Genomic DNA, 21,174 nt, shown 5'->3' with positions numbered 1-21,174 from the left:
ACACTGGCCAAGGCCCAGCTGGATTCTTCATATCTGCTTCTGTATTCAATTTGTTGCAACTTTGTTTTAGTTGAAGTATAAGAATAAAATCTAGCCCTAGCCGGTTTGGCTCAACAGGTAGAGCATTGGCCCAAGGACTAAAGGGTCCCTGGTTCAATTCTGGTCAAGGGCAGGTACCCCAGCTGCAGGATCCCTGGCTGTGCTCTGGGTGCATACAAGAGGCAACCAATCAATATGTCTCTCTCACATCAATGTTTCCCTCTCCCTGTCTCTCCCCTCCCTTCCACTCTCTCTCTTTAAAAAAAAAAATAAGAAAAATCAATGGAAAAATATTCTTGGGTGAGGATTAACAACAACAAAAAAGAATAAAATCTAGCTGCACATATAGATTAATTGAAAAAGAGTGTTTTAATAGCTTATAATTATGAATATTTGTTGGTACTACATCAAAACTTAGCAAGTGGTAGCTTCTTAAAAGTTAGTTGCAATTGGAATCCAAAACCATCATCAATGAGCTTTTCAAACTCGACTACATTAAGTCCATTAGCCTATCTTATTATTTCAATGGATCCTTGACTCGTAGATGTTTTTGTAACATCTTGTATGGGTCATTTCGAAAACACAGGTTCACTGAGTTATGTAGATCTTCCAACCATTGACATATTTTACTATACATATTAAAATGTCACAACTGTTCATTAATATCAACAACAGATGCATGAGAAAAATCTTTGTTAAGTACTGGAAGCTGAAAAGCTAATCATGGTGGATATAAATTTTCCAAAATGGAAGGGTCCAATTGTGTCATTGGCATCAAATAGTCAGAGTTGTTTTCCTTGAAATAACAGACTTGCTACATTCATCTTTAGGAAAATACCTGACAAGTTGCCAAGTCTCCATACTATAGTTTGGCATTCTTTCAAGTAAAAATGGTGTTACGTGGAAAAAATGGCTAGCTCAGCTAACAACTCCATCACACAAGTGTTTTTCCTTGAGACATGGCCATTTTTTCAGTATGTGGAAGTGCTTTATGCATAGCTCCCACTTTGTCACACAGCATATTATAAAGTAAAAATGTTAAAATTGTTTATTGCTTCATCAAATATATTCTTAAGTGAAATTGTTTTCTTTTTTTCTTTCCCTGCAATTATATGGCAGTGAAGATTACACCGATGACTGTACATTTGGTGCCTTAATTGGTTCTAAGGTGCTAATAGTTTTACCCACCATTCCTTTTGCACCATTGGTGCAAATGTCAACACATTTGAAAGGCAAACAACATCTTAGTATTATAAGAAAAAATAGTTTTGAACTACAGACCTCCTGAAAACATCTCTAGAACCTCCAGAGGTCTGCAGGGCCATACTTTGGGAACCAACTAAATTCTGAACAAAACCAGCACTTAAGAGTTTTTCATCAATAGTCAATGAAAGTAAGAGAAGTAGTCAGGATGATACTTGGGGTTCAACTAGGCAAATATAGCTGTCATGCCGAAACAAAACTCATTTATTTAATTTTTAATTTCTTCTGCGTTCCAGCTGGAGGTCTGCATTCAGAAACCCTACTGATGCCCAGCAGGTGTGGTTCAGTGGTTGAGCATCGACTCATGAACCCAGAGGTCACGGTTCGATTCCCGGTCAGGGCACATGTGACGGTTGTGGGCTTGATCCCCAGGTGAGATCAGGAGGCAGTCAATCGATGTTGATGTTTCTCTCTCATCAATGTTTCTATCTCTCTCTAAAATCAATAAAAATATAATTTTAAAAAAAAGAAATCCTACTGACAATTGCAATTAAACCTGAGCAAATCCCAAGCTCACTCCTCCCAGAGCTCTCTGATCCATGCCTGGTATCTGAGAAGGTGGCACCTCTCCCAGGTGAATGTCAGCCTTTAGGTTTAAGGAGGAGGGGCTCAAGGGGAGCCTTGGAAAAACACATCATCCCCAAAGATGACAACACCCTGCGGAGGGTGGGATTATACCACCGAGCAGACAGTTTTCTTCCAAGGTAGAACAAAGAGAAAACACAAAAATGCCTCCCAGAGTGAAGGATGGCTTGGAAAGATCTTGGACCTCAGCATCCCGGTCTGAGCTTGTGGCTGGGTCCGGCACGGACAGCAGCAAATTGGTGTCTCTGAGCTGCACTCACCGCATGCAGACGGAGCGCTGCAGGAGCCTCGGAAGGCTGTTGTGAGAACAAAGGAAATAATAGACAGGATTCCATGACTACAGAGAGAGAATCGATGACCAGCCCAAGAGCCCATCCTGTTACCAGAAGGGAAATAAAACAAGTCTGCTGTTGTCATTTGCTGAATTACAGGCCCAGCACAGTCTCTGGTCCTCGGGTGGCTTTAAATAGATGAGCTGGCTGTGACAGAGAAGAGGAGCAAGCGCACTATGACAGGGGACAGTGAGCCTCAATCCTTTAAAATGATTGTTTCTTCTTTTTCCAAGAAACCAAGTCTTTCCCCCTTCCCTCAATGCCTCTTTCTCTCTCTCCTATCCTGTCTTCAGCCTGGCCATCATTTCCAATGGTAGCCACTGAACTGCTTGGACCATAAGGAAAACTGAAGTGGTCACTCATTCCTTGAGCTGGATATACCAAAAAAATATATTTTAAAAACAAAGTAAATTTAAAAATAAATTCAGCAAACTGTCACCGGGCTTGAAACATGAGAAGGGACACTGGAAATGAACTGCCATCAGAGACTGATGTTCCCCTGCACTGTGAGTGTGAGGTACCGTGAGAAACTGTGGGTTGCAGTTTTCAAGCAGTGACACGTTTCATGTGTGGCCCCAACGATTTAGCAGAGAACATAATTATTTGTAGACCAGTGGGTTGACACAGGAAGTCTGAGCTAAAGACTGAGGCAATGGTATCAAAAACAAACAAACCAAAAAAGGAGCAGAATCTGACTCTACGCTCTTATGCCTGCCTTGGCAGAGAAAAGGAGCAGATACCAAAGTTCAAGTGCACTTTGCATCTTCTCCCCGGGAGAAACGTGCATCGGCTTCACTAATGTAAGAAGACAAGGTGGGCAATTCAAAGTCTGAGCAAAGTTTTCTAGACAGGCTGCAAATCCATGAACGACAGGTGCTTTGTCAAGTTGTGTTTTTGTTTGTGTTTTAAGAAAATTATCCCCCCCAAAAAAACAAACAAAAAAAAACAACACAAAACTGGTACGGAATATCTTCACGTTTGCCTTGGGAACTAGGGAAAAAAGCATGGGCACACAGAATGTTTGTCTTACTATCTTCATAAAGATACTTCTACCATGGATTCTTTTGATTTCCTTTATTCTTTTAGGAAACTATCCTAAACTTTGCAAGTGCAAAACGTTATGTAATTGTTAGTAGGAGACGATTACTTGTCACTCACTGTAAGTGGGAACTTGATGCTGGAATGAAGGGAACTGTCTTACTCAGCCCTTCCTACCTGCAGCTTTTGACTCACTGCTTAGTATTCGTTTGGAACTTTTAAAAATCTTCCTGAAGAACTTTAGTCATTTACAATTTTTAGCCTCTTTGTAATATTTAAAAATTGGGAATTAAGGATAAAATAGATACAGACAGAAAAACACACACACACACTAGCTTTAAATTATAAATGAAGATAAATAACAGGGGTTCAAAGTTAAAGGATCATTTTGATGTCACAGAGGCAGCCCAGATTCGGTGTTTTATCTAGGAAATAGTCATTTTTAAAATGTGTAGTTTATTTTTTTTAAATTTCATTTCTTAGTAAGGACAATTTCCAACATGTGCAGAAGTAAATAGAATGGTACAATAAACCCACATGTCATCCGTTTTCAATAATCAACTCATGGCTAATCTGCCTTTATTTGTACCCCACAGACAGTGTGGTGTGCTTCCATTAGGAGGAACATAACATCTGGTTTTCTCTCTGTGAGCCAACCATTTACGTTGGAGGTTGCCTGAGTCCAAGCAAAGTTCACTTAAGCAAACTACATCCTCTTTGAATCATAAAATCTTATACCATGTTTCTTAACAGCATAACAATGCACCAATATCATTTCTGATTTGTTCTCACATGAGGAGATAACACGACCTGACCTCATTTCTGTTGTTTCTCTTCCAGTATATAGCAGCTATGAATTTAGTTCGATGCATTTCCATCAGTTTCATTTATTTCAGCCTTTTTATCGCCACTCCACTCTTCCGGGTAAAAACTAGTCCAACATAGGGACCACCATAAACAGGGCCAGATTCTGACATTCCCCCAGCGCCAAGAGGTTGCCTTAAGATCCAGGTCTGTTTCATCACCATCGTAAATTTCAGCTCGATTAGGTGGCAGATCCAGTTGTTTGCTCCAAAAAGGCTTAGCCAGAATGAAACAGTGGCATGAGACAGCGCTTTCAAAATAATAAATCACTTCAGTGGTGTCTACTTCAGCAGCAGTGCTTGGGGGAATTCTGCCTCCGATCAAGAGTGATAGATAACACATTTCTCAAAATGAACAATGGTCATGGGTTTCTGATCCAGTTGATAATACAAGCCTTCAGCTCTGTGAGGGATTTCCACAAAGTTTGGCTTGTTCTATCATAGCTCAACGGAGAGCCCTCCCTCAGTTTTAGAGCAGCTGTGTCTGTTCTACGACTAAACCTGCACACAGCGCACTATATACCCAACTTTTAACAGCAATTCCAACATTACTTTTCAAAGGCTTTTATGTTCTGTTCTTTAAACTTCACTATAAAACGTTTTGATGACAATTTTGAAGAAATGATGTCTTCTGGTGAGATAGTCCCTGGCATGCAGTAAGCACTCAAATATTATTGAATGAGTAATGAACACATTAGCAAAATGGGTGTTAAGTAAACCTTCAACATAGTTTGGTGAGTTTGACAAATCATAATCCATGGCCCAGAGTCCTTAAAGACTGGTGTTCCATAGAGTTCTGCTATTGGTCACCTTGGTTTTCTCTCTAAATCTTTCCACCAGGTGCCCTGATCCATGGACCTGGCTCCCACGGACACCTACAGCACTCTCTTGGGCTCAGCTTTCTTGCCAAACTACAGACTCTGATTTTCAATTCCTCCTAGACATGTCCACTTGGGTTTCCACAAGCATCTCAAACTCCACTTGCCCGAAGCTGAATTCATCATCTTCCATCCCTATGTTTCTATCCTGGTGAATGATTCCACAACATCATCTGAGACTCATCTTCTGTATCCCTAACATCCAATGAACTGACAATTCCTGTTGGTTTCACTACATATACATCTCTCATAGCTGTCCCCTCCTCCCCATCCATCCCCACAGATTCCAACTTAACTAAAGCTCTCCTAATCTCAACCTTAGACAACTTTAATAGTATCTTAATGGCTCTCACACCCTTGTCTCCTCTTATGTTTTAACAACCCCTCCTTGAACCCACAGCTACCAAATCAGATCTTTTTTTTTCTCTCTCTACTTAAAACCCTTCACTGGTACCCCCCCTCACCTCTGCTAGCCTCAGAGTAGAAATGTATAATCTAACCCGGGACCCTTCTGAGGGTGAGATGGTGTTACTCATTGTTACGCTGGTACAGCAGGCAGACTGCCCTGGGCACGTGTCCCATGTCTCTGGCCACATCTCCTCACCACTCCCCCACCTTCATCACCTCCCCACTACTTTCAGTTTCTGGAACCCATTCCTGCTCTCTCACATCTGTGACTTTGTACGAACTAGCTTCCCCAGCTGATCTGATTCCATATCCCCAAGGGTCAACACCTGGTCTTGGACTTATTCCCGCCTGGGAGACACTGCACACCGCTCCCTCCTATGAGCTCCGTCAGGAAAATGTCCCTGGCTTGTTCATTTTATCTCCCCAGCATCCACGATGACTCAAAGGTCTGCACCCAACAGGCATTTATGTCATTTCTCAGTTATGTCTTATGTTTAAGAAAAACTTTCTGCCTTTGCTGTCTGTTTCAGCATAATTAATAAAAGGTAAGAATATGAGACAGGATAAAATAAGTAATTATCAGTAGTTCCAAATATCAGTCCTATATATCATAGACCACAGCCCCAGTAAGCAATTTCTTTTTTAAAGGAGAGCTTGGGGATTGTAGAAACTGAGCTAATGACAGAACTCCCATAGGAGGCCACGAAAGAAAAACAGGCATAGATATAAGCCCACATTATACTAGTAAACGTCCACTAAATTCCTGAGGTGTCCTATCCTATATAATAAAACCCTAATACGCAAATCAACGGAACAATGGAACGACTGGTCTCTATGACGCGCACTGGCCACCAGGGGGCAGACGCTCAATGCAGGAGCTGCCCCTTGGTGGTCAGTGCGCTCCCACAGGGAGAGTGCTGCTCAGCCAGAAGCTGGGCTCATGGCTGGCGAGTGCAGCTGCGATGGCAGGAGCCTCTCCCGCCTCTGCAGCAGCACTAAGAACCCCTCAGCAGACATCCCCTAAGGGTTCCTGGACTGCGAGAAGGTGCAGGCCAGGCTGAGGGACCCCTCCCCCTCCCCCAGTGCACAAATGTTGTGCACCAGGCCTCTAGTATAAAATAAAGCTCGTGCCAAAATGAAACAAACATGTTGAATAGACATGGGGTCCCAGATAGGGGTAGGGAGAGTGTACCTTCATAGTGCACTCTATAATTTACAAAGCATTTTCTTACACATTATATCACCTGACCTTTAAAACAATCCTGGGAGAGATTAGATGCATCCTGAGGCTCAACCAACGTTTCTTGAGCTCTGACAATCCCTCTGGGATCCCAGGCCAATGTCCCTTTTGTAGCCCTTGACATACCAGGCAGGCCTGACCTATAGTGCTCTTCATGTAAAGCCCTTCAGCATCCAAAATGGGAACGAGAGCTCCAAGTGTTCTATCAGCCAACCTGTCAGTTCATAGCGGGGGATAATCTAGAGTGGCTGACAGAGGGAAACCAAGCCAGGGACATTCTCACAGCGCCAGGCCCAGGCTGCTGCGACAGCTGCGGCTGGCATGATGGAGGGACTCCATTCCCCCCTCCTCTAACACACACTGAGGCAGCCATCATGTCGTCTGTATTTGAAGAGAAAGCTGTGCTCTAAGGCAGCAGCAACGTGCAAGCTCACAGTGCACTATAGCCTAGTAGCCAAACTGATGAGACATAGCTCCCACAGAGAGAACAGATCTGAGGTTCTGAAATATATCCCATACAGAGACGCTATAGCACCTGAAATTTCAACATTAAAAATCTATGTCTTGTGGATAAAACAGCTCTTTAAGCATCTTTTAAAATCTGCAACACACCTAAAAGGGGAGAGGACTAAGATATCAATCACTATCACTTTAGTATGAATTGGTCCATGAATTCACTATCTTCCTTATTCATAACTGTTCCTGGAGAGAGAACACTGAGCATCTTACTGAAGTAAGAGACAGTTAAAGGCAGAGAGCAGGAAAAACTGACATAAACAGGAGGGGGAATTACAAAAGATGAACTCAGCCTGCCTCACAATTATGTCCAGGGTCACCTCTGAAAGAAATACAATTTCAATGACCTGGTAAAAACTCATCCCTAATAAGATCTGACATTCCTTTCTTTCTATCACTAAAACTATAATCAACTAATACAATGAGAACATCCAGGAGGATTCCAGCGCCAGTGTTCTGATGTTTCTAGTGTACAATTAAGGAAGAAAGAACCTAGCCCTGGCTGGTGTGCTAAATGGTTAGAGCATTGGTCCATGCACTGAGGGGTTGTGGGTTTGATTCCCAGTCAAGGGCATGATCTTGGATTGCAGGTTCTATCCTGCCCTGCTCGGGGAGTGTGTGAGAGGCAACCAATTAATGTGTCTCACATCAATGTTTCTCTCTCTCCCCCTCCCTTCCACTCTCTAAAAATCATTGGGAAAAAATATCCTCGGGTGAGGGTAAACAAAAAAAAAAAAAAGGGAAGAGAGAACCCAAATAAAACTTAGTCCTGGAGAGCTGGTATAGCTCTAAAAAAAAAAATCATGTAATGACAACAGCACAACCAGACTGGGTCTACCATGCATGGGTTTCCTCTGTCGATCCCTTGTAACTTAATGCAGAAAGATACATCAGCACACCTAGGAGCTCACCTCTCCTCACACTTGTCTCACTTCTCACTCTGGGTTTGCCTATAGAATGACTGTGCCCATGTTCCAAATGCTGGGAGAATGTTCTATCAATAGTGCTCTGTCATACTACATTACATTTTATTCAACTGAGCAGTGAGCAGACTATTTTTCTTGCAAATCCTGTTATGCACAAAACACCAAACAAAACAAAAAGATCTCTGAGCAGGCGGCAGACGCCCCCCCCCCCCCCCCCCCCCCGCAAAAAACAAACAAACTGTAATCTGGATAGTTTTTCATGTTCAAGTATCCTAGGTTTCTGCTAATTTCATTATTAGAGCAATGAGGCTGTGTGCAACAAATGGGACAACACATAGAAAAATGTTACCATTAAAACAATTCACGTTCATGAATAAGAACGGTTGGCTGAGAGGAGAGAAAACCATTTCTCAAAGAAGATGAATTGTCACCAGTAGCAAAATGTCAACACCAAACAGACAAACCATGGAGTCACATGTTTAAAAATCTTCACAAGGATTTTAGTAATGGAGTAGCTTATAATGAACTACCCTCCAACAACAGCAACAACAACAAAAAAATTAAAATCTCTAGAAAAATATTTTTAAACAATTAGTTGAAAATCTGGAGAGCAACCAAAAAAGCAGAAATTAGAGAGAATTTGACACTTGAAGGGGATTTAATGGGGCAAGATATGAATCTTGAGAGTGTGATACTAAGTAGAGTAAGTGCGATGGAAAAAAGACAAGAACTGTATACTTTCACTCATATGTGGAATATAAAACAAAAGCAAAAAAATGAACAAAACAAAAAACTCATGCATACAGATAACGTATAGATTGAGTATGAACCAAGACACACATATACCAGAAACCATCCAAAACTCGTTCTTACCTTCAGTGAAACTCCCTGTTAGGGTTATCACTACGAACACTTTTCCTTCTGGCTCCAGATCCAACTGGAAAGAGAGAAAAAAAAAGTACATTATATTCTGATTTTAAAATACACTTTATAGGCCTCAAATAGTCTTAGTGGGAGGACTAAATGTGCAGAGCACGGCCATAAATCAGACCTAAGTCTTTCATTCAATAGTAGAGGGGCAAGAACCAAGTAAAAACACAAGAAACCATCATGGTTGAAAAGCGAATCTAAAAGTAGCAGTTCTTTAGATGTTTCTATGCTCTTGAATTTTAGTATCTTCCATTTGGGCTCTTCATGATATTAAGAGGCTCCCATAAAATTGGTCATTGTGGCTGAGATGTCCTTATCTTTTGCACGCCATTATAAGAGCATCATTTTATTCAACTACATGGTAAGTATAGGGAATAGAGAAACAACGGCAACATAAAGGTAATGAATAAATGTGACCTGGCCAACTGCTAACCTTTAATTTTTAGGAAGTAAAATGCATAAGGAGAGGGGTGCTATCTCTGTCTATACCGCTTCCACCTGAATGTAGGCAATCTCCAGGAAGCACCGTGGAAGGCAGCTCAGGAGCTTTGCATTCGCTGCTGTTCACAGGAGTATCAATGTGCTTTAAGGATGTTGTCTATGAGCTGAGATATCAAGACACACATTCTGCAAAAGAGGCAGCATCCTCTGAACGCGCTCCAGCTTCCCAAAGACCTTCACACTGCATGGCCTCGGGATGAGGCAGTGCCCTCCACACCTGCTCTGACCACACTAGCAGGTAGGCAGCCTCTGCCCTCTTCGTGCCAGTGCTAACCTTCAACTAACTACCCATCAACACCTCTAAGCCTTGGAATGTAAGATCCAAGGTTTTTGGACCCAAATACATGAATTTACAATAGTCTTTAAATAAAAGTCTGTCAGGTTGAGCCCACTTCTGCTCTTGGCCTTTCATCTAAGAGAGGGAGAGAAAGGTGTAGAGAAGCTGAGGGTAGATATGGATGGCCATTTCTGGTAGAATATGAACTTAAATAAGCGGTTGATCACATGGTATGGTAGAAAGAGCCCTGAACTAGATCAGCAGACTCTAGCCCGACAGCCATAGCTGGCTCTGGGCAAGGTCCTTCACCACCCAAGCGTCACCATTGTCATCTGAATGTCCGTGATGTCATTATTCAGCACTTCTGACATGGCCGCTGTCAGGTTATCTCAAAGAGCATTAGCAGTACTACTCACTGCACCCACAGGTGACGAAGACTAGGGGAAAGCATTGCCCTTACCCTAGCTCACCACCACACACTTTCAAACACCACATCCTGACCACATACTTTGCAAAATATGATGCCTATTTTGTACTGATTCAGAACACCTGACCTATTCAGCAGCCTACTTGTATAAAGCCTCCCTTGCCGAGAACCAATTCCAGCATGTAATAATGACAAGAGTTCCTTCAAAAAGGTTGATGGGACTTGGGCAGCTCAACAGGGTTGAGCCACATATGTAGTTTACCTGTTGGAAAAGGCTAAACGGCACTTCCCCCAAACCTGAATGGGGTTGGTAACTGCCAGACAGCTCAGGGCATTTTATTGCCTCCTGTTGGCCAAACACCTGAACAGCTGTAGGCTACTCCCCAAAGTGATAATGCTTCTGTATTCTACCCTTTGATACCGTACCCTTTGAAGTGTATTATCTCCACCTTGCCTTAGGACAGTGGTTGGCAAACCATGGCTCGTGAGCCACAGGCGGCTCTTTGGCCCCTTGAGTGTGGCTCTTCCACAAAATACCACGGCCTGGGAGAGTCTATTTTGAAGAAGTGGCATTAGAAGAAGTTTAAGTTTAAAAAATTTGGCTCTCAAAAGAAATTTCAATCGTTGTACTGTTGATATTTGGCTCTGTTGACTAATGAGTTTGCCGACCACTGCCTTAGGATAAATCGTGTGAATAAAAGCACGGGTCCTTGGTCAAGGAAGAGTCTTCAGTTCCCTTTAGCTGAAGCTCCTCTGACCCCCAATGCCTTTCAAAAAATACGAATTTTTAAGTAGAATGCCTTAAATAGAATAAAATGGAACAGAAAATATCTTTCGTCCTTGGACTCCGTAATCATCTACGCGCAGCCCCTTTCTCCAGAATGCTGAACCCTTTGTAAGGCTGGGAAAAGAACCCCGGCACTCCCTTTCTCTGCATAAAGTCTGCATCAATGTGGTTACCACCCCTTAAATCACCCCCATGTTGAAAATGACTATTTGCATTACAACTACTGCTAACTTAACTATGCCCCCTTAACTACCTTCATACCTCACGCAGTTCTGAAAATAGAGCTCCCTGGAGAGATGACTAAACAGGATGTCAGGCTCTAATTGTCTCACTCTCTGCCTTGACTTGTTTCAAGGCAAAAATATGTTATTCTTCAAAGCCACTCCCTCGTCTTCAATATTAAAGGCCTGGCAGGGCTACACACATTTGACCTCACAAGATAAACTGCTGCAGGCACAGAAGGAGCTGCTGCCAGCCCCCGGGACGGACAGACTGACAGACTGCCAGGACCCCAGGTCTGTGATTCCCCAGCCCATGGCCAGCCCATAGACTCCCTCCAACACGCTGTCAGGGCTGGCAAGGAAGGCCGCCCCACCCTGACGGTCAGGGCTGCGCTGACAGGCAGCAGGGCATTCCGCCACTTAGAGCCGGGACCTTTCACAAGTAGAACAGGCTTGCGTCCATATTCTTCTTTTATTGTTGTTGCTGTTTGGTAGGTTGTGTGTGTTTTTGGTGTCCACATTTTGACCCCTGCCACCATCGTGGAGGAGAGCCAGACTCGAATGCCATCTTCAAGCCTCGTCCATCTACGATCTCTGACCTTAGAACAGCTTTCTACAAACTACAGGTTGAGACTCACCAGTAGGACATGAAAACAATGGAGTGGGTTACACACAACAGGAATTTTTAAGTAGAATAAAATGGAACAGAAAATAGGAACCCATCTAGTAGTAAAATAATAATGATAATGAAGTAATGAAGTACTATGTCAAACCATTTGCAGTTTTGTATGTAAGTATAAGGGGTAAGTATAAGGGTTAACTGGGTTTCAATGTAAAAATGTATTCATTACTGTCACAGAGAAACAATGTGAAAAATGTGGCCTTAGATGTTATCTGTTTCATCTACACAGTGCTGATGGGCTATTGGCATCTATTCGTAGTGGCTGCTTGGATACCCCCCGTGACAGCCAACTCACTACCCCACAAATGGCGCCCTTCATTCCTTTATGTCATAGAAAGATATTTCTCTTACAGCAGAAGTGCAGCCACTAATAGTTTTCACTCATTGACCCCAGTTCTGTCCTGTACGGTTGTTTTGTAGGAGATAGTTTCTCCCCAGCTAGAACATCCATTCCGGTCAAGGGCCTGTAACTTCGTTGTAGGTTTGATCCCCAGCCCAGGTTGAGGCACATGCCGGAGGCAACCAGTTGATGTGTCTCTCTCACATCAATGCGTGTGTCTCTCTCTCTCCCCAATCTCCTCCCTCCATTTCAGTCTCTCTAAAAATCAATGTAAATAATATCTTTGAGTGAGGATTTTAAAAATAAAAGACATGTGGTAGGGAGGGATACAAAAGGGGCATGTGAGTACCAAGACAATTACATGGAGGAGGAAAACTCTTTCTAACAAATGGTGCTAGGACAACGGGACTTCCACATGCAAAAGAATGAAGGCAGGCTCCTACCTCAAACCATATGTAAACATGAACTCAAAATGGATCACAGATCTAAGTAGAAAAGCTAAAAGTATACAACTCTTAGAAGAAAGCACAGGGACAAATTTTCCTGACCTTGGGTTAGGCAATGATGGTTTTTTAGATGTGACATCAAAATTTCAAATGACAAAAATTTGACAAATTTGACTACATTAAAATGTAAAACTTTTGTGGTATAAAGCAAACAAACAAAAAGGGCCTGTACCTCACTGCCCAAATACCCTTTCCCAAGTGCCCCTCTCATCAACTTTTCCTACCAAGCCTTCAGTGGCTTCCCAGTGCCTTTAGAATAAACTCACTACTCCACCTGGCTCTCTGGGCCACCCGGACACCCCTCTGGCTGCCTCCTCACTAACTGATCCAAACCTCATTTTCAAATGTCCATTCCATAAACCTGCTTGTCTAGTCGGGCCCGTCTCCTCACTATCTCACAGCCAAACCTTTGCTCATGCCGTGGTCTCTGCTTGGAAAAACCTTCTCTCTTCGCTTCACCTGTTCATTCATTCAAACGTTTACTGAATTACTCCTAGGGTTGGGATCACTGCCAAGTGCTCAGGATTCCCAGAGCAGCTCCCTGGGGCTGCAGGTGGGACGGGTATCAGCTGCACCTGGCGAAGATGATGCAGCCACGGGAGCTGAAGGAAGGAGCTTTTGCCAGGAAGATCTTAACATGCACATTGACCCCTCTAGTCTCAAAATCCCTGTCTCAATTATTATCGCACCACTTATCTATGCCCTTGAACAATCAGATAAAATTTCTTATCATAAAATTTCATACATCTCATCACCTGCAATAAGCTCCAATCCAACGAGATCTGACAATTTTATATTCCCCAAAGGCCCTAGCAGAGGTCTTTGAACCAAGTAAATACTCAACAAATGCCTATTGATTTGGTCTAATGAGTTGAGCTGGAAGGTCATTTGATCTCCTCAACCGCATCACCTATAAAATAGGAATGACAGTATTTCCTCACATAATAAATATTATGTGACAGCACTGTATAAAATAAAGCGCGGCAAGATGGCCCCAAGGCATACCAGGAGCATATGGACAACACAGCCCCACTGCCTAGGAATCACATGCTATGTTTGACCTGCCCAGCAGGTCTCCACCAACCCCTTCCTCCCCACATCACCCCCTTAGCCAGTGTTGGCTTTCCCTTGGCATTAGTTTGCAGAAGTTCGGCAAAACACTCATATCCCTGACTCCGTCTCTCTGTCCATGAAATGAGAGGGTTGCCTAAAAACCTTTCTGGCTCTGATGTTGCATGATTCTAAACAGGCTCGGATAAAAGCCTGTACATGGGACTCAATGGAAACCCTCATTTGATCAATTTAATTTCCCTTCGCAAAAGGCGCTAGAATTGATCACAGACAGGAAACTTCTGGATACTTAATATTCATTTCAGCCTGAGGTAAGCAGGGGAATTTAGCATATTGAGAAAAAAAACAAACAAAAAAAAACACACAATCCTTTATTTGGGCAAAGGTTAACACTTCACCTAGACTCCATGGGCTTTGAGCCAGATATCTGTGATGGTGAGGTGGCTGGACTCGACAGCATTTCTAAGCCTTGCTCTAGGGTGAAATCACAAAAGAACCTAAAACATGATGAAGCATTTCACAATTCTCTTCCAGCTGAAACCACCAGGCTTAAAAATGAGAGTTCAAATTCCTAGAGGGAAAACATTCTTATAAGTTATACCCATAATCAACAAGGAAGCACGGGCCTGGGTCCTTTAATAACAGGAACAACAGCTACTCTGTCTTGAGCTCATCAACATGCAGGAACCCTGCCTGACTTACACTACTTCTCACCTTCACCACCTGCAAGGTAAGTCTCACCGCCACCATTACACAGACAGGAAGATGGAGGCTCAGGGCGGGGATGGAATTGACCGAGGCCACCCAGCAGTGAAGGCCACGCCAAGACCCAGACTCAGGGAAAGCCCTTACAGGCTGCTGTGACGGCACGTGCCTGCGGGTTAATGCAGGTTTGCCCCGCCGCCTTCTGCTCCACCCGAAGCCAGCCTGCCTGGCTTCTGGCACATCACCCCTCTCCCCTGGGAACTCGGACAAGACACATGCCATCAGCACCTGAGGGTGCACCCTGCCAAATACCAGCCCTTGTGTTCCAGCCTCGCCTCCTCAGGGCCAAGGCCAGTCGGAGTGGCACCAGGCTGACAGTGCCACCTGACAGCTCTCAATAGGGGCGAGAGACAGGAGCTGCTGATCATGGCATGTATGTGCTGGGGCTGGTGAAACCCAGCGGGCAGCTCGGACCCCGTGAGTCATCTCCCTGTGGGACCCAAGTCAGTGTCATGTGCTGCAGACACACGCCACGCCCTCTCGCTGTTGGGAAGGAATTTAAAGGAAAAGGGGTAAGTGATGCAAACCCTACATCCCTGCTAACTTTTTTTCATCTCTACAACCTCCGAAGTTTTATGTGTTAAAAGCGCACTAAGAAGTACCACAAATTAAAACCTATCCGAAAAAGATGATCAGGCAGAAACTGAACAAAAAAAGTGAGGCTAATCAAATCTGACTGAGGTTTAAAGTGAAGGAAAACACTCTCATTGTTTTAGGGATTAAATTCTCATTTTGCTAAATCTGGACCCAATGTGTGGTGAGAGAGAAAGGCGGGGAAAGAGGCCGTGACCACAGCTCCGGTGGCAGGTCATCTGGCTCCTACACCTGGAAAATGAGGAGGACTAAGCCTTTAACTAATTTTTCTTTTTTTAAAAAAAAAAATATTTTTATTGATTTCAGAGAGGAAGGAAGAGAGAGAGAGATAGAAACATCAATGATGAGAGAGAATCGTTGATCGGCTGCCTCCTGCATGCCCCCCACTGGGGATCGAGCCCGCCACCCGGGCATGTGCCCTTAACCGGAATCGAACCTGGGACCCTTCAGTCTGCAGGCCGACGCTCTATCCACCAAGCCAAACCGGCCAGGGCAACTAATTTTTCTATCTGAACTCTATAACTCCAAGTCAGAAACAGTTTCTGAACTCCACAGAGCCAGGAAAGACATTTGAAGACTACTAAAGAGTCTTTCTCTCAAATGCTCACAACTCTTCCCCATCCTAGCTCAACATACCCACAAAACCACTATAAATTTAAATTATTTCAACCCAGAGCCCACTACACCTATGTTCTAGCATTAAAAAGGTGTATCATTGCCCAGCTGGTGTGGCTCAGTGATTGAGCGTCGACTTATGAACCAGGAGGTCATAGTTTGTTTGATTCCCGACTAGGGCACATGCCTGGGTTGTGGGCTCGATCCCCAGTAGGGGGTGTGCTGGAGGCAGCCAATCAATGATTCTCTCTCATCATTGATGTTTCTCTCTCCTCCATTCCTTTCCTCTCTCTGAAATCAATAAAATATATATATATATTTTGGCAAAAGTACAACTCTTTTACAGTAAAATTAAGTTTCCCATAGAAGCTTGGAAAAGACTGTTGAATCTCAGAGGGAAGGTGGGGGTGGGTGGTGGGTGAGAACAGATCAACCAAAGGACTTGTATGCATATATGCATAATCCATGGACACAAATAATAAATAGTGTGGTGAAGGCCTGGGGCAGGGGTGGGCTAGAAGGAGTCAAAGTGGGGGGGAAGTGGGGCATTTGTAATACTTTCAACATAAAGATTTGAAAAACCCCCACAATAATTTAAAGTCATTGTTCAGAAAAAAATATTTACTTTTTAAAGGCCTAAACTAATACTTTAAAAATAAGACATTTTAATTAAAATTTATATAAATAAAATAAATGCAATACTATTTAATATACATACATTATGAAATCTTTAATTTTTTCTTATCAACTTTTAAAGAGCTTGATACCTATCATATTTTATATCCAAGCCATCATCATTCATAGACTTAATGATCCAAATATTACAACTTATTTTTCTAAATGCACAGAAGGAATAAAAGTGTCAGAACAAGTAAACCACATCATATTTGTAAGGAATTAACTGCTTCAAAATTCTTATTTGTAAAAATATGTCAATGAAATTATGTTTTATGTGAGATATCAGGAATTGTTAATTAATCATCATCCATGGAAAAAATGTGAATTGAACAAGACAGTTTTCTTTCCTCAGAAATAAGCAAAACTGACATTAATCTACATACAACACAAGGCATAAATATTCAGTAGCTAAACCATAATCTGATTGAACTTTTTTTTCTCTCTACTAAAATAAATTAATTAATCTACACTAATAAAAGAGTAAGATGCAAATTGACCGTACCTTCGTGACAACCACCAGCCAATCAGGAGTATGAAAATTAACCCAACAAAGATGGCGGGTTAATTTGCATATGCCGGCGCCGAGTGGCAGGGGGCATTCCGCACCACCCCAGCCGCTCCGGGCCTCTGGGCAGCGTGGGAAGGCAGAAAGGCAGCTCCGGGCCAGAGCAAAAAGGCAACTCCGGCCGGAGCGAAGGCGGTGCCGGCAGCCAGGGGAAGGAAGGCCCATTCTTGCACGAATCTTCCTGAATCGGGCCTCTAGTTAAATAAATAAAATTTCAATGTTTCTCTGCCCAACATAAAAAATCAGGAATAGTCAGGAGTGGATATCTCTGAGGACTAAAATATCTTTTCTCTGCCAAGGAGAGGACTAAAGATAGATAGAAATGGTCTACTGTGTGTTAAACTGCTGTGTCTCTCAATCTTTAACACCAATGAAAATGTAGATTAAATGAAGGATACCTTAGGCTCTTCAAAACACTCCACTACAATTTCCCCTCCTCTACCTCCAGCACTTCCTTTTCCTCTACTAAGGAGTCCTCAAGGACCTCATGCAGGCAGACTCAGAGGTGAGAGAGGAAGCACAGTAACGGCAATTCTGCTCCACACTGCATATCCCACATTAAAGAGCACTTTCAAAGGCCACTGTCTGCATGATCTCGTGCCTTCTCTTTCCTGCTTAGCAGATCCTTCCAGAAAGCATAGTCTGCCCTGGCTAGGATGAGGTTTAAACAATATGGGCAGGTGGCCCTTTGACCATGGCTGGAGGTAAGGAATGTACTTCATGGTCACCCTCCTGCTCAGCAGCCTCATAGCCCCCTTCCTTCATCACAGCCTCTGTGGGTTGCCTGGTGAGAGCTCCTCTGAGGGGAAATTCCCATACGAAAGGAGAAATACTAGGAGATGGAGAGTCTAGTAAGTTTTGCCATGGATGCGAAGTTATTTTTCTAAGGTAAACACAGGTACATATCAAATATTTGCAATGAAATAATTATTGCCTCGGACTCTGCCCTCATCCTAACCTTTTAAACTGAAGATGTCAGCTCAAACAAACAAACAAACAAACAAAAGACATAGCTTCCTCTTCCACCAAGTGGCCCAAGATAACCTCTGAAAATGGTTTGCTATTCACTTGATCCCACAAATCAGGCAAGTCAAGAGGCTACATCTTCATGTTCACTTTAAGAACACACGTGAAAATGCCCAGGCCATCAAGGGTAAGCATATCTGAAAAACCACCAAGGACCTGAAAGACGTCACTTTGCAGAAGCAATGTGTGCCATTCCGTCATTACAATGGCAGAGTTGGTAGGTGAGCCCAGGCTAAACAGCGGGGCTGGACACAGGGTTGGTGGCCCAAAAAGAATGCTGAATTTTTCTGCACATGCTTAAAAATGCAGAGTAGGGCTGAACTTAAGGGTTTAGAAAGATTCTCTGGTCACTGAGCACATCCAGATGAACAAAAGCTCCCAAAATGTGGCTCATGGGCAGATTAACGCACACATGAGCCCTCCCTGCTACATGGAGATGATACTACCTAAAAAGTGCAAATTGTTCCTGAACCAGAAGAGGAGGTTGCACAGAAGAAAAAAATATCTCAGAAGAAACTGAAGAAAAACAAACAAAACATATGCCCTAGGAGTAAATAAGATTAAAATAAATGCTAATAAAAATTTTTAAAGGGGGGATATAAGTAAACCTAGAATTATTCTACCTTGCTGATTTTTATTATTTACTGTAATGGAAGGAGAAGGCAAAGCTCTAGCAAAATCAAAACAAGGAATATGTCTAAACTACATATTTCGTATACTTAAGCATTCAAGATGTTTTATAGACTTGTCTACTTAGTCATTGCTCAGGCTCTAGGTTAACTTTAGAACTTGGAGGGAATTAGAAAATACATCTAGGGGAGGTAGAAAAGACTAAAGGGGGTCAACTATATGGCGATGGAAGGAGACTTGAACTTCCCTCTTTTGGGTGTGAGCACACAATGTATTATAGAATTGTACACTTTCCACCTATGTAATTTTATTATCCAATGTCATCCCAATAAATTTAATAAAATTAAAAACATACATCAAACCCAAGTGTCTCTCCCACTGGTTATCTTACAGTAGCACTTTTACACCTTTTGGTCTTCAGTGGGGAAGGAAAACTGAAAGCTCCGCAGAAGAAAGGACATTCGTGCCCTGCTTAGAGATGCAGGTGGCAGTTTCCCAGGTGGGCCAGGGAAAGGGAGACAGAGAGGAAATACGTTCAGATGCACAGAATCTATTAGGGGTTGCATATGGTTGGATGTAGGCCAGAAATGGGCCTGGAGAGTACAGGGTATCAGATCAATAATGGTCTCATGGCACACTGGGAGGCTAGACCTTACCCCAGGGCAATGGGGAGCCATTGAAGGGTTTCAGTCTGAGAAGTTACAGATAGATCATGCCAACATGTCAGATCCCTACAGATAGCATATTGGGGTTCTGAGGGACAGAAACTGGTGGTAGGGACACACGTTCGAAGGCTATTTCAATGGTCTCAGTGAAGGATGGAGGTGACCTGAGCTAAGCCAGCAGCAGAGGGGATGGGGAGGAGGAGGCAGGCAGGAAAAGACAATGGAGGGAGCAGCAGCTGGACTTTGCAATCAGAGGTAGAGTGAAACATGAAAGAAAGGAGATCAGAGAGAGACTCCAAAGCTAATCATCCCTGGGGTCATTCACTGAGACGGACACTCTTAAGGGGACAAACAGATCTGGAGGAAACATGTAGAGTTCAATGTGTGTCTGTTACCCACATTAGCTGAGCATCTACTGGGCTGCCCTGAACAGCTTTGTCAAGTTGAGATGGAAAAGTAAGAACACCATGAAGTCATAAATTACAGTCCAATGCAGTCTCAACTAAACAGGTAAGTGACAACATCGAAAGCACTATTCAGAACAAGAGAAGGAGTAATCACTGGGCTGGGGCAGAGCTTCACATGGGAATGAGACCCCAGTGAGGCCCAAAGGCAAGTCAGTAAGCAGAAGGGGAGGCCATTGTGAGTCAGGAGCACATGGTGAGCAGAGATAGCACCAATAGCAGAACACAAACCAGACCAGTGCAGATGGAGGAGTGTCCACACAGAGGAGTGAGAGAAGGTTGGAGGCAAAACTATGGAAGGAGCTGCACCTAGAGAATTTTAACTACATAATGCAGGCAAAGGGGACTCACTAGAGCAGTGGTTCTCAACCTTTCTAACGCCGTGACCCTTTAATACTGTTCCTCATGTTGTGGTGACCCCCAACCATAAAATTATTTTCGTTGCTACTTCATAACTCTAACTTTGCTACTGTTAATGAATCGTAATGTAAATATCTGTGTTTTCTGATGGTCTTAGGCGACCCTGAGAGGGGTCACCACAACATGAGGAACTGTATTAAAGGGTCGCGGCATTAGAAAGACTGAGAACCACTGCACTAGAGGGTTTTGATTCTGTAAACTGATGGAGAGTAACTGTCAAAGGACAGTTTGTCTACTACACCAATGAATGGGGGAAAGCTATGGTCTAGCAATATGAGTTTTCATAAGGGTGGAATCAGTGGAAATTAAAAATCAAATACAAATTCTAGAAAGGTAAAAGGAATTGAATCTGGAGCCTGGGCAACCTAGATCATGCATGGGTCAGCAAACTAGGGCCCAGGGGCCCATTTCAGCCCACTGCCTGTTTTGGTGAGTAAACGTTTACTGAAACAGCCATTCCTATTTTTGTTTACATATTACCTACGGCTGCTTTTGTGCCAGAAAGGCAGAGATGAGTAGTTGTGACCGAGACCTTATGGCCCACAGAGCCAAAAATACTTACTGTCTGGCCCTTTACAGGAAAAGTCTGCCAACCTCTGTTGCCATTATCAACCAGGGAACTCGGGGAGGGAAGGAACATGTTTCAGAAGGAAGGAAATGAGCTCAAATTTGGACACAAAGGTACCCAAATAGAAACATCTGTCAAAAAGTTGGGGAAAAAAGACAAACTACGAAGACAGGGCTGGGGTTCTTATTTGGGAATCTTTCTCAAAAGGTGATCACGAAGAGCCTGAAATTTTTCAAGAAAGAATACAGGAAAGGGAGAAAAAAGACAGGAAGTTCATTTAGGAGGGGGATGAAAGAACTAGATATGCAACTGAGAGATGGGAGGATGCATCCAAGGGCAGTGTCATGGGGTATG

The 21,174-nt window shown here is 43.2% G+C and overlaps 1 protein-coding gene across 1 annotated transcript in view; it reads right to left on the bottom strand.

Annotated features, from left to right (window-relative positions):
- Positions 1–21,174, bottom strand: part of PRKCH (protein kinase C eta) — a 219,408-nt gene that overhangs the window by 139,106 nt on the left and 59,128 nt on the right. The window contains exon 2 of the mRNA XM_079768547.1: positions 8,962–9,025. Within this exon, the coding sequence (XP_079624673.1) occupies positions 8,962–9,025 (64 nt within the window). The remainder of the gene's footprint in view (positions 1–8,961; positions 9,026–21,174) is intronic.

Source organism: Cnephaeus nilssonii, assembly GCF_951640355.1.
Source record: "Cnephaeus nilssonii genome assembly, chromosome: 4".
Taxonomy (NCBI): Eukaryota; Metazoa; Chordata; class Mammalia; order Chiroptera; family Vespertilionidae; genus Cnephaeus; species Cnephaeus nilssonii.
Note: the sequence above shows the minus strand (reverse complement) of the source record. Positions and strands in the feature narration are given on the sequence as shown.